This window comes from Thalassophryne amazonica, chromosome 17 (genome assembly GCF_902500255.1).
Source record: "Thalassophryne amazonica chromosome 17, fThaAma1.1, whole genome shotgun sequence".
Taxonomy (NCBI): Eukaryota; Metazoa; Chordata; class Actinopteri; order Batrachoidiformes; family Batrachoididae; genus Thalassophryne; species Thalassophryne amazonica.
Genome location: NC_047119.1, coordinates 2,798,376 through 2,812,758, shown reverse-complemented (window position 1 = coordinate 2,812,758; position 14,383 = coordinate 2,798,376). Strand labels below are relative to the sequence as shown.

At 40.0% G+C, this 14,383-nt stretch overlaps 1 protein-coding gene across 2 annotated transcripts in view; it reads left to right on the top strand.

Moving 5' to 3' along the window:
* Positions 1 to 11,157, top strand: part of rilpl1 (Rab interacting lysosomal protein-like 1) — a 43,916-nt gene extending 32,759 nt beyond the window's left edge. The window contains exons 5-8 of one of the 2 annotated variants that reach the window (XM_034192581.1): positions 737 to 787; positions 863 to 1,017; positions 1,100 to 1,204; positions 9,934 to 11,157. In XM_034192581.1, coding sequence (XP_034048472.1) covers positions 737 to 787; positions 863 to 1,017; positions 1,100 to 1,204; positions 9,934 to 10,066 — 444 coding nt within the window. In that variant the 3' untranslated portion in view covers positions 10,067 to 11,157. The remainder of the gene's footprint in view (positions 1 to 736; positions 788 to 862; positions 1,018 to 1,099; positions 1,205 to 9,933) is intronic. The other variant, XM_034192582.1, reaches the window with a different exon arrangement.
* The last annotated feature ends 3,226 nt before the right edge of the window (positions 11,158 to 14,383 follow it).

The window sequence follows — 14,383 nt, the reverse complement described above, 5'->3', positions numbered from 1 at the left end:
ATTGGGACTTTCAAAACAGCAGAAATGTTTCTGTTCCCTTCCCCAGATTTGTGCCTCCAGACAGTCCTGTCTCAGAGGTCTACAGACAATTCCTTTGACTTCATGCTTGGTTTGTGCTCTGACTGTGAACTGTGGGACCTTATATGTAGACAGGTGTGTGTCTTTCCAAATCATGTCCAATCAACTGAATTTACCCCAGGTGGACTCCAATTAAGCTGTAGAAACATCTCAAGGATGATCAGTGGAAACAGGAGACACCTGAGCTCAATTTTGAGCTTCATGGCAAAGACTGTGAATACTATGTACATGTGATTTCTTAGTTTTTTATTTTAAATAAATTTGCAAAAGTCTCAAAAACTTTTTCACATTGTCATTATGGGGAATTGTGTGTAGTTTGAGGAAAAAACTTAATTTACTCTATTTTTGAATAAGGCTGTAACATAACAAAATGTAGAAAAAGTGAAGCGCTGTGAATCCTTTCCAAATGCACTGTAAGCCTTCTAAATACACTGTAGATGTCCTCAGTAGTTCAGCCTCTAACAGCACACAAAGGCTTCATGCACATTGATCATTTTACATTTATGGTCCAAGCAGGTAAGTGCGCCATCTACAGGTCAGGGTGACGTCTGCTGGTTGCACTTAGTGTGAAAATCTTTCTAGTTTTGGGTGCCCAGAGTCAAAAAGAGAGAACCCTCAACAAATATATTTTAGTTCAGTTTTGTATCTTTGCCACCAGGAGGCGATGTGCAATGAAGACATGCCTGCTGTATTCCAATATTTTACTAAGGTATCCTCACTTTGTTCCCACCTGCTTTCCTTGTCTGTTTTTTTCCCTTGGTGTGATGCCTTTGCCTCTTGTTAGGAGGCAGTGTGTGAGGAGGAGGCAGGAGGTGTGGACCCAAAGGACCCCAACCGGCCCCGATTCACACTGCAGGAACTGAGAGATGTTCTCCACGAGAGGAATGAGCTCAAGGCCAAAGTGTTCCTTCTCCAGGAGGAGCTTGCCTACTATAAAAGGTGCTCAGCGTTTTACAGTCTGAGGACATTAATGTATCAAAGGTGATCGTGAAATAGTGACGATGGTGGTGTTTCTTTGCAGTGACGAGCCAGAAGATGGGAATGTTCCCCCTGCATTTTCTCCCTCTCCGGACCTGAACACTCGCTCACGTTCTTCTACTCAGCCAGAGTCTGGAATCAAACGACTGTACGTGACATTCACATGTCTGCAAAACACTCACATATTTGCTATAAAGAAAAAGTAACTGGCTGATTAAAGTCTCACCGGCTGCTTTTTCACGATGAGTGTGAGTATATTTGCTTACTTATAGTCAGGTCTATAAATATTTCACCAGTGCCGAAGTTTTTGTTCATATAGCAGTTGATCACATTGTGTCTCAATTGAAAGAAAATAGTGGAATCTAATGTCGCCTGCAGAAATCTCTGCGAGCAAGATCAGAGATGGACAGGAGTAAATTAAGATATCTTCAGATACAAAGTGCAAGTTTATGAAAATAAACTACAAAGAAGTCATTGAGAATAGTATTTTTTCACTTGTTGGACAGTGATGGTATTCCATCATGGGAAAATAATGGTCAAGTTGTTAAAGTGTTGAAATTGTGATCAGGGTATTCTTGGTTCAAGTCCCCATCAGACCAGGAAATCACTAATTAAGGCCAAGGTCCTTAATTCCCAAGTTGTTCCCTTGGCTGCAGCTGAGTATGTTGCCTGACAGCACCCTGATATTAATGTGTGAATGTGAGGCATCTCTGTAAAGTGCTTTGAAAGTACTATGAAAGTACTATATAAATGCATTTCATTTATGGTATTACTGGTTTTGCAGTATTTGAGCAAAAGCTTAACTTTGACTACTTTCATTTTCAAATCTGCTCTTTCAAAGTTAAAATCTGGAAGAAAACATTTTTACACAGTTTTTTCATGTTTAGCAAATCTGTGGCTGTGTCTTAAATTAAGGCTTGTTGAGGCTTAAATGAGCGCAGCGCAAAAGTCTGGTGCTGCACACAACAGAATCATAGATGATCCTTTTGCATGATGTTTATGATGTTTATTTTTTCATGTGAAATTGACTTTATAGCCAGTTACATCTACAAGAATAGTATTTAATGTTAACATTTCAAGTAAAATTGAGACTCAAACTCATTTGTAAATTAGACCAGGTCACCAGAGACAACAATAGTTACATAAAACCAATGAAATCAAGAATTAACAATAAATTGGTAAAATAAAAACATTAAGGAATAAAAATAGCTAATTAAAAGTCAGAACTTAATTTAACATTCAGAGAACAAAACCTGAGTGTCTCACAAAGCATTTTTAAAATCCAGAGAGTTAACTTCCCATTAAGTTTAGAAATATCCTGGAGTTTATTCCTTATAGAGCAGCATACCTTTGTTGGCAAGTTAAATTATCTAACCTTTAGGAGAAGATTTTTAGAGCTTAGATGATAGCCACTTTGATAAACTGGGGACATAAAATCACAAAAATGCAGAGACCAACTGATAGGAAAAAACAATATTTGTTTCTATGATGAAAACCAAGTTTCATCCTTGATTTCCAAACAGGAAACCTTTTCTGCAGGTTCACCTGAAAGAGTTCATATTTGCTGACTGCCATCAGCTGACGTTTTATCTCCAGAAAACAGTCTTTTTTGTACTCACAGTGAGTTTAAGTTCATTAAACTAAGAAAACAGTTGGTCAGATCCCAACTGGAGTGACTTCCTGGCTTTTTCAAATGTAGAACCAAGGCAATAACCATAAAAATAAAATAAATATCACCATAAAAATAGCAAGTTACATTAGATAAAACCTCACCAATGCCATTTATATAAATTCTAAACAGAAATGGCACACATACTGATAATACATACTAACCCTTGAGGGATACCACAGGGTGCTCTAACAAACCCAACATAGCTTCTTTGCTTTCACATCCTGAGAACTACCAGAAAGGTAGTTTCCAAACCACTGCACTGCCGTATATCATAAGCCAGCATTTCCCAGCCTTAATAGCAATGTCCAGTGGTCCACAGTATCAAATGCTTTTGACAAATCAGTAAACATTGAAACAGTTGTTTTTTATCAATAGAGTATGTAATGTAATTTCAGAACTAATCTTTTTGGGCGATGGACATGTGTCACCTCTCATTTCAATCCCTGTTCTTGGCGATCTTTGGCTCACAGCCAGTCCTAGAACCCAGAAAAGGTCACATGATTTCTCTCTCTCTCTCTCTCTCTCTCTCTCTCTCGCTGCTGCTGCAACAAGCTACATTCAGAGCGCACCATTGCTCTACTCAAGAGTCACATTGATTCACACACTTTTTAATTATCGAAACTAAAGAAAACAAAAAAGGGGGGTCATGTCAGGCTGAAAACCCTTAGTCCTACAGACAAAGCATACAGCCATATATATACGAGGGCTGTCCGTAAAGTATAGGTCCTTTTTATTTTTTTCAAAAACTATATGGATTTCATTCATATGTTTTTACGTCAGACATGCTTGAACCCTCGTGCGCATGCGTGAGTTTTTCCACGCCTGTCGGTGACGTCATTCGCCTGTGAGCACTCCTTGTGGGAGGAGTCGTCCAGCCCCTCGTCGGAATTCCTTTGTCTGAGAAGTTGCTGAGAGACTGGCGCTTTGTTTGATCAAAATTTTTTCTAAACCTGTGAGACACATCGAAGTGGACACGGTTCGAAAAATTAAGCTGGTTTTCAGTGAAAATTTTAACAGCTGATGAGAGATTTTGAGGCGATTCTGTCGCTTTAAGGACTTTTCACGGTGCGAGACGTCGTGCAGCGCTCTCAGGCGCCGTCATCAGCCTGTTTCAAGCTTAAAACCTCCACATTTCAGGCTCTATTGATCCAGGACGTCGTGAGAGAACAGAGACGTTTCAGAAGAAGTCGGTTTCAGCATTTTATCCGGATATTCCACTGTTAAAGGAGATTTTTTTAATGAAAGACGTGCGGACGGGTCCGCGCGTCGGGACGCAGCCGATGTGGTGCGGCGGCACAGGAAAAACACCTCCGTGTTGATAACCATTTGTTAAAATCCAGTTGGCTTTTGATGGCTTTCAGTGGAATGAGTATATGAGAAATTGTTTATCAGCTGGAGATGTTCCAACTTGTCCTTAAGGCTTCCAACGGAGGTGTTTTTCCTGTGGCGGAGCGTTGCGGCGGCTGCGTCCCGACGCTGCAATCCGCCCGCACGTCTTTCATTAAAAAAAATCTCCTTTAACAGTGGAATATCCGGATAAAATGCTGAAACTGACTTCTTCTGAAACTTCTCTGTTCTCTCACGACGTCCTGGATCAATAGAGCCTGAAATGTGGAGGTTTTCAGCTTGAACAGGCTGATGACGCCGCCTGAGAGCGCAGCACGACGTCTTGCACCGTGGGAAGTCCTTAAAGCGACAGTATCACCTCAAAATCTCTCATCAGCTGTTAAAATTTTCACTGAAGACCAGCTTAATTTTTCGAACCGTGTCCACTTCGATGTGTCTCACAGGTTTAGAAAAAATTTTGATCAAACAAAGCGCCAGTCTCTCAGCAACTTCTCAGACAAAGGAATTCCGACGAGGGGCTGGACGACTCCTCCCACAAGGAGTGCTCACAGGCGAATGATGTGGAAAAACTCACGCATGTGCACGATGGTTCAAGCATGTCTGACGTAAAAACATATGAATGAAATCCATATAGTTTTTGAAAAAAATAAAAAGGACCGTAACTTTATTGACAGCCCTCGTGTATATATATATATATATATATATATATATATATATATATATATATATATATATATATATATATATATATATATATATATATATATAGTACTGTTCAGAATAATAGTAGTGCTATGTGACAAAAAAGATTAATCCAGGTTTTGAGTATATTTCTTATTGTTACATGGGAAACAAGGTACCAGTAGATTCAGTAGATTCTCACAAATCCAACAAGACCAAGCATTCATGATATGCACACTCTTAAGGCTATGAAATTGGGCTATTAGTTAAAAAAAAGTAGAAAAGGGGGGTTCACAATAATAGTAGCATCTGCTGTTGATGCTACAAACTCAAAACTATGATGTTCAAACTGCTTTTTTGTAGCAATCCTGTGAAAAAATATTCCTCCATTTCTCTTTAGGCCAGTTGATGTGTTCTTTGGCAAATTGTAACCTCTTCTGCACGTCTTTTATTTAACAGAGGTACTTTGTGGGGGATTCTTGCAAATAAATTAGCTTCACACAGGCTTCTAACTGTCACAGCACTTACAGGTAACTCCAGACTGTCTTTGATCATCCTGGAGCTGATCAATGGGTGAGCCTTTGCCATTCTGGTTATTCTTCTATCCATTTTGATGGTTATTTTCCGTTTTCTTCCACACGTCTCTGTTTTTTTTTTGTCCATTTTAAAGCATTGGAGATCATTGTAGATGAACAGCCTATAATTTTTTGCACCTGCGTATAAGTTTTCCCCTCTCCAATCAACTTTTTAATCAAACTACGCTGTTCTTCTGAACAATGTCTTGAACGTCCCATTTTCCTCAGGCTTTCAAAGAGAAAAGCATGTTCAACAGGTGCTGGCTTCATCCTTAAATAGGGGACACCTGATTCACACCTGTTTGTTCCACAAAATTGCCGAACTCACTGACTGAATGCCACACTACTATTATTGTCAACACTCCCTTTTCTACTTTTTTTACTAATAGCCCAGTTTCATAGCCTTAAGAGTGTGCATATCATGAATGCTTGGACTTGTTGGATTTGTGAGAATCTACTGAATCTACTGGTACCTTGTTTCCCATGTAACAATAAGAAATATACTCAAAACCTGGATTAATCTTTTTAGTCACATAGCACTACTATTATTCTGAACACTACTGTGTGTATATATATATATATTTAATAGTGTGTTGCCCATAAATGTGATTGCATAGGGGAACCGTTTGGCTTTTGTTGTTGGCCGTGCAGGTTCTATATCTGGTTTGAGTTTTAATAGGAATTTGACATTAGGTTTGAGTCAAATGCAGGTCAAAGGTTGACATGTCTTTCCCTGTTCGTCCCTCTCTCTCTACGTGTCCCCCTGTGTTTATGTGTGTGTGTGTGTGTGTGTTCACCTTTGTGTAACAGGATCTTCACAGCCATCATGCCGATGGTGGCGGCTAGTTTGATCCCAGATGACCCCACTTTACAGCCAATCAGACGCCTGGTGTCGCTTGTATGACACTGTCCATTTGGTGGGCTTCAGAGACCGACTTTTTCTAACAGCCTCTGTCGGTTGCATGTCTTGGGGTTGCTTTTAACCCCATCACCTTAATATTATTCTGATTGGCTGATTGTGGGGCTCATTGCATCATTTTTCCAATGGCATGATTGCGACTCATTCAGTCAGCCAGTCAGAATAGACCTGTAATCTGATCTAGTCATTTGTCCTCTGTTCCCTCACTGATCACAATAACCGTATGTTCACCTGTGCTCACAAAAAGAATCCACTTCAGTAGGCACGAGACGGTGGAATCAGATCACCACACAATACAGCCATCACGCACAGTTCTTATATACTGTACGTATATCAGACATTCTTTGATCATCTTGAGTAGAATTTTGCACTGGGATAAACAAAATGATTGTAATTTCCAATTATCATCACTGAATAAATATTTTACTGTAACAGAACTGGATTCTGATCCAGATCTTCACTTTCTGTCACAAAAAATGCACGAGTGACAGCTTTAATCAAAACCAATAATTTTAGAGAAAATGACTGAAATGTAAAAACAAAAAAGCCCGATATTGCGATATTTAAAAGATAATTTAAAAAAAAACAGAATCAGTATCTGGATCCTGATCAAAACATAGATTTAATAAGTTCTTCCCTGTGATAAAATTGAGAATTACATTGTGGTTTGTAGAAACCTGTAGTCTGCTAACAGGTGACTTATCACAAAAGTAAAACTATGATTAAAGTGACAGGTCACTACCAGGCTGCTGGACTCGCCATACTAACGTTGCATTGCAGACTTCAGAGAACTTTAAAACTTCCCAAATGCTACTTAAAAGAATACTTGGAGTGTAATTGCTCTGAAGTCTGGGAGTGCGACACCACCTGAGGAAATATTCAACTATCATTCACATAAAGGTCTTTGGCTCAGTGATAATGAAACGAAAAGTACTTTGACTAATACAAAACTGAGAGAGTGTAGACTGATGTTAAAGTGTCACCAGTGTTGCTGGTTTTCTAAGATAAACACTCAACAGATGCTGCGTTTACCAACGCTACATTGACCGATGCTAGGTTGGCCTACATCTAGAATAAAGTGGCCAGTGAGTGAGTGTAGAAGTAAATAATTTCAGAATATGAATAATAGTGAAAAAATGTTGAGTACAAAACTTTTCAAGTGGGGAATTCAATCATCCAACAGCATCATTGTGTTCTTCACATTGACAAAATATGACTTGAACATCGCAGTACTGTCGTGTCATGCCTACTGTGGAAATGATGTACTCAAATACTTATTTGTTCTTGCTTAAAATACGTCTGATTGACATGCTCAGGTTTTATTCTATTGCTTGAGCTTATCGGTTCATGTTCTGCTGATGTCACACTCCGCGATGTGTTCTGAGCATCATCAAGTGAGCGTTTGCTGCTGTGTAGCATTTTAACACCAGTAAACTCATACTGCTTTTTATTTTGAGATGTTAGCAGAAGTCAGATCAGTTGACTTTCATTTTGAAATCTGCTGGACTGATTTCTAGCAAAAAGTAAAATTCCATTACAGCTTATTGGTGACCTTCAAACAATGTCAGAATCTAGAAAAGGTGTAAGACCTTTACTAACCGGGTGATTTATGGGAAATGTGGTCCAAATCATCAAACATCAGTTCACAACTGTGACTAACACAAGAAAGAAGCTAACGTCTGTTACTCATTTATGGTATGTATTCAGGTCCATACGTATTGGGACAATGGCGCTGTTTTTGTTTCCCCTTTCTAAACCACCTCAGTGGAGTTGAAATTAAAGAACCAACATGTGCTTGTAGTGTAGAATTACAGCTTTAATACAAGCCAGTACTCAATTTTGATCTAATCAGTACCACATAATGGGAATAAATGACACAACTTAGCCACAGTGTACCATGGCCTACACAAAAATGCCATCCCAGGGTGGTAGTCTGGTAGGGGTCCATGAAGAATTAAACAGGAGTCATAATTTAAAAAAAAAGCTCTAATCATATTGAAAACCATTCCACATTATTTGTCTGATCATGATGATTCCAACAAAGTATAGTTTGTAGTATCTCTGACAGAACATTATGGGGTAAAAAATAGCAAAAATGGCAGCAAAGGTCAATTTCAGTTTGAACAGGGGTCAAAAGTTAAAGCTGCTCCAATTTTGGAACAAAAGTAATGCAGCTTATTGGTTGTGCTAATCGGATTAATAAATGAAATAGTTTTGACTGTGTTGATTGTTTGGTCCCCAAAGTAATGATAAAACAGGGTCAGTGTCCATTGGATTCTATGACATGTGACATATGTGACCCTGTAACGTGACAACTAAACATGACACACAGTCCAAGCTACTCCTTTTTAAAACTCTATTAACTCAACCAATAACTTGGATCACTTTCTACCAAAGTTGGACCATCTTTAACTTTTGACCCCTGTTCAAACTGAAATTGATCTTTGTCACCTTTTTTTTTTTTTTTAAGTTTTTACCCCGTAGCTCCATAACATTCATTCACAGATAGTCCAAACTGGGCCTTACTGTATGATCAAACAAATAATGTGGTATATGTTTCAATATGATTGAAGCATTTTTATAGCGATCAGCATGTCCGTCTGTCTGTTTTTGCTTGCTAGCGTAATATCTCAAGAACCAGTTCACCAGTTTCATTCATATTTAGCATAAGGGTGTACTTCAGTGATCCCCCAATACCAGTCAATGATGGTAGCCTTGGGGGTAAATTTCAAGGTCACAGCGAGATATTCAATATATTGTCATTGGTACATTTGATAACACGATATCTCAAAATCCAGGTGACCAATTTCATTCGTATTTAGCATAAGGGTGTACTTCGGTGATCCCCCGATACTTTGTATTACTGATTTGTGGGGACTGGGGAGGATATGTCATCTCCTGATGACTCTTGTTAAATTTTGATCCCTGTGTAATTCTTCACTGACCCCCTACCTGGCGACAGCTACCACCAGGGATGGCCATCGTATATTTTTGCGTAGGCCATGGTACACTGAGGCTGGATTGTATGTGTCTTATTCTCCTTAAGTGGTACAGAAAACCTGCTTAGCCCATGAACTATTAACAAGAATACTGCATTCATCATTTAGGGATTACAGCCATTTCATTCATAGTTTTTTTTTTTTTTTTTTCTGTTTTCAGAGAGGAAAAACTACAGGAAATATACAGAATATTGTTAAAACAAGTTATCACTTTTACAGCCAGTTTTCTTCAGATACATCATGTGATGGATACACCAGAATTTTAAAGTCTGAATATGTTTCCCATCAATCATGAAGAATACAAACAGTATGGTAAACCTGCCTGGAGTAGGAAGCTCTCAAAACTGATTGACTGTGCAAAGACACAAGTGAGGGAAGCCACCAAGACACCCATGACAACTCAGAGGGAGATTGGAGAAACTGCACAGTGCAACTTATTCCTATCAAATGTTAAATTCATAGTGACATCAAATCTAGGCTGAAGTCCCCCATGAGAGACTTTACAAACAGTAGCTAAAAATTTGTGTCTTTATGTAACATTTATACCACACTGCCATCATTCCTAAATGGCTAATGCGGTATATCCAGTGACTTATGGGCCTGACTGTGTATCATCGTGTCATGTTTTTGGCACATCCAAAACACTAAAAGTCATCACCTCTTCTTTCTCATTTTCAATTTCAGATTTAGTTTGTTCTCACGCGACAAGCAGCGGAGCTCGCAGCGGAGCGCACAGTTCGACGTTGACGTCAGCTTGTGGCCGGGGAAAGAGGACGTGTACACGGAACAGGCCCAGGAGGCCTTACAACACATTTAGTGGTGGGGCGGGACTTACTGCCAAAACTCTTATTACTCCATGTCCATCACTTTGACTCACTTTGGGACTGAGGTGAGAAGACTGTGTGAAGCGTGAAAGGATGCTGCAGGTTGGAGGAAGTACTGGAAATATTTAACATTTAAACCATTTTTCTCTGATGCAAATGAACCATGTGACTCAGTGACTGACGGCACAGACAGCCTTTGAATTTTAAAAGCAGCAGCAAGTGTTTTTGTGATGGAGAAATGTGATCCAGATAGACAAATATCGATTTTGAGCACAGAAAATATGAAGGTGATGTTTGTAAAAGTCATGAAAATCATCTACATCCGTGAAGTGTATTGAAATTAATCAATTTTACAGAATATGTAAGGGAGTATGAAAAAGACAGTATTTCATACCTCAGTATAAAAGGAAGTCAGTTACACTCGTCAACAACAACAACAAAAAAATTCTCGCATGGACTTTGAGAACTGATTTAGGGTCACTTTTAGGTGCTGAATCTGAATCTGAGCTCAGGTTTCCTCCATCATGTCACGTTTTTTGCAGTCTGCATGTTCCTGATTACGTGTGACACGTGCGAGACGGCAACTTTTGCTTCAATGCCTGATACGGGAAATATGTTTTCATATCTCAAAAATGTGATGTGATTGGCAAAATCTAACACCAGATTCAGATTCAGTGCCCCCTAAATTGCCCAAAATCCATTGAAAAACTCCATGTAAGACAAACTCCTGTTGACCAGTGTAATACTTCTGCAAAAACACCAAACTGCACATGCCAAGGAGAATTATGAAATATGATACATTGGATATCGTGATAATCGTATCGGTTTTTTTTTAAATGAGTATTGTGATACCACAAAAGAGAGCGACTGCATGGAATAATTCACCTCTTGCAGAAGACTCATGAATGATTTGTAAAATATAGAAACAGAAAGCAGACAACATCAAGGATTACAATTTATACTTCAAAATAAATTGTTTAAAGTTAAACATTCACCACAGATTACTATTACTATTAGTGTAAACAGCGAAGTAATTCTGCATCATTTCAACAAAAATATAAACGCAACACTTTTGGTTTTGCTCCCATTTTGTATGAGATGAACTCAAAGCTCTAAAACTTTTTCCACATACACAATATCACCATTTCCCTCAAATATTGTTCACAAACCAGTCTAAATCTGTGATAGTGAGCACTTCTCCTTTGCTGAGATAATCCATCCCACCTCACAGGTGTGCCATATCAAGATGCTGATTAGACACCATGATTAGTGCACAGGTGTGCCTTAGACTGCCCACAATAAAAGGACACTCTGAAAGGTGCAGTTTTGTTTTATTGGGGGGGGGGGGGATACCAGTCAGTATCTGGTGTGACCACCATTTGCCTCATGCAGTGCAACACATCTCCTTCGCGTAGAGTTGATCAGGTTGTCAATTGTGGCCTGTGGAATGTTGGTCCACTCCTCTTCAATGGCTGTGTGAAGTTGCTGGATATTGGCAGGAACTGGTACACGCTGTCATATATGCCGGTCCAGAGCATCCCAAACATGCTCAATGGGTGACATGTCCGGTGAGTATGCCGGCCATGCAAGAACTGGGACATTTTCAGCTTCCAAGAATTGTGTACAGATCCTTGCAACATGGGGCCGTGCATTATCCTGCTGCAACATGAGGTGATGTTCTTGGATGTATGGCACAACAATGGGCCTCAGGATCTCGTCACGGTATCTCTGTGCATTCAAAATGCCATCAATAAAATGCACCTGTGTTCTTCATCCATAACAGACGCCTGCCCATACCATAACCCCACCGCCAACATGGGCCACTCGATCCACAACATTGACATCAGAAAACCGCTCACCCACACGACGCCACACACGCTGTCTGCCATCTGCCCTGAACAGTGTGAACCGGGATTCATCCGTGAAGAGAACACCTCTCCAACGTGCCAAACGCCAGCGAATGTGAGCATTTGCCCACTCAAGTCGGTTACGACGACGAACTGGACTCAGGTCGAGACCCCGATGAGGACGACGAGCATGCAGATGAGCTTCCCTGAGACGGTTTCTGACAGTTTGTGCAGAAATTCTTTGGTTATGCAGACCGATTGTTTCAGCAGCTGTCCAAGTGGCTGGTCTCAGACGATCTTGGAGGTGAACATGCTGGATGTGGAGGTCCTGGGCTGGTGTGGTTACACGTGGTCTGCGGTTGTGAGGCTGGTTGGATGTACTGCCAAATTCTCTGAAACGCCTTTGGAGACGGCTTATGGTAGAGAAATGAACATTCAATACACGAGCAACAGCTCTGGTTGACATTCCTGCTGTCAGCATGCCAATTGCACACTCCCTCAAATCTTGCAACATCTGTGGCATTGTGCTGTGTGATAAAACTGCACCTTTCAGAGTGGCCTTTTATTGTGGGCAGTCTAAGGCACACCTGTGCACTAATCATGGTGTCTAATCAGCATCTTGATATGGCACACCTGTGAGGTGGGATGGATTATCTCAGCAAAGGAGAAGTGCTCACTATCACAGATTTAGACTGGTTTGTGAACAATATTTGAGGGAAATGGTGATATTGTGTATGTGGAAAAAGTTTTAGATCTTTGAGTTCATCTCATACAAAATGGGAGCAAAACCAAAAGTGTTGCGTTTATATTTTTGTTGAGTGTATGTATATATATATGTGTGATTTAAAAAAAAAAAGGGGGTTAAAAAGTTCACCAGCACATTTAAACTATGCAGTGATGCATATAGAATGTTATGCACAAATGCTATTTAAAAATTATACATAAAATGTAACAAAACAACAACAAAACATAATTGATGCATTCACATCCACACCATGTTTCAGCAATAAATACAATATGATCCATCCATCCATCCATTTTCTTCCACTTTATCCGGAGTCGGGTTGCGGGGGCAGCAGCTCAAGCAAAGCCGCCCAGACCTCCCAATCCACACACACCTCCTCCATGGGAACCCCAAGGCGTTCCCAAGCCAGCCGAGAGATGTAGTCCCTCCAGCGTGTCCTGGGTCTTCCCCGGGGCCTCCTCCCAGTGGGATGTGCCCGGAACACCTCTCCAGCGAGGCGTCCAGGGGGCATCTGGAAAAGATGCCCGAGCCACCTCAACTGACTCCTTTCAACGTGGAGGAGCAGCGGCTCGACTCCGAGCTCCTCCCGAGTCAATACAATATGAGACTTCTGTTAATGTTCGGCCTTTAGTTGCCATTTGCTCTGATGCAGATGGAAAAATCACTATATATAAATGTTATGCAGAACAAATGGACTATTTGTTCTGCATAACATTGTTTTTACTGGTGTAACGTCCCGTTTACGTCATCTGCAGGATAACAGCTTCGGTTGATGATGTTTACTGCATGAGCTGGTAGTAAAATCAAATTAAAACTGTTGAATTGTGAAGGTTCCAGGAGGGATGCATCGTTACTCATTATTTATTCAAGAAAGCAAGTGAAGTAACAAACTGTGATTTTGAGAACAGAAATAGTTTGTGTGCACAGATGACGATTTATTTATTCACCGTCTAAATGGGTTTTGTGCTGCACATCGTGCACACAGGTCAACGTTGCTTTTGCTGTCTGGTTATTAATTAAACAGGCAGAATATGGAGCAAATAAATCAGCCAGCAGCTTTATTTCGTAACCACTGTGGCAGAACGAGGCATTGCCTCAGACTGTGTGTGTGTGTGTGTGCAGGTCAGACGGCAGCGTGAAGTGTATGTCCGATTTAAAAAGTGCAGCACTGCATTTAACATGGCCTTATCAGTATTTACAATGTAGTCAAGAAGGAACAGTCGGTGTTTTTAAAACAGGAGAATGATGTACAAGCACATTCTGATATAAAATTAAAGAATGTTTAAAAAAATATATTTTAAAGGGGGGGGGGTTACAAAAGATACATTAGATTTATAGATCTTCCAAACTATAGGTATTAGATTTTAGTGAAGTTTGCATGCACTACTTTTAAATTGTTGAAATAAAATGAGTCTTATTATTCAACTTTTCCAGCTAATGTAGGTCACCAGGGTGCTGTTCTTTGCACATAGACGACCCCGTTTGCTCTGGATTAAGTTGTTGATGCTCTGGTTTGATCCTGGATGTCCTGGTTCTTAGAAACAGGTGGGTGATTGGTTGTCACAATAAGCAGAACAGCAAACCTGCATGAGCAGCTTTTTTTTTTCAATCTAAACAGGATTAACTCTTTTAAACACAATCCTGTCAGGAAACTTGATTCAACATTGACTGTGCACTTTTTGTGGGAGCCTCCTGTAGTGTGTGACTGTTAAATGAAT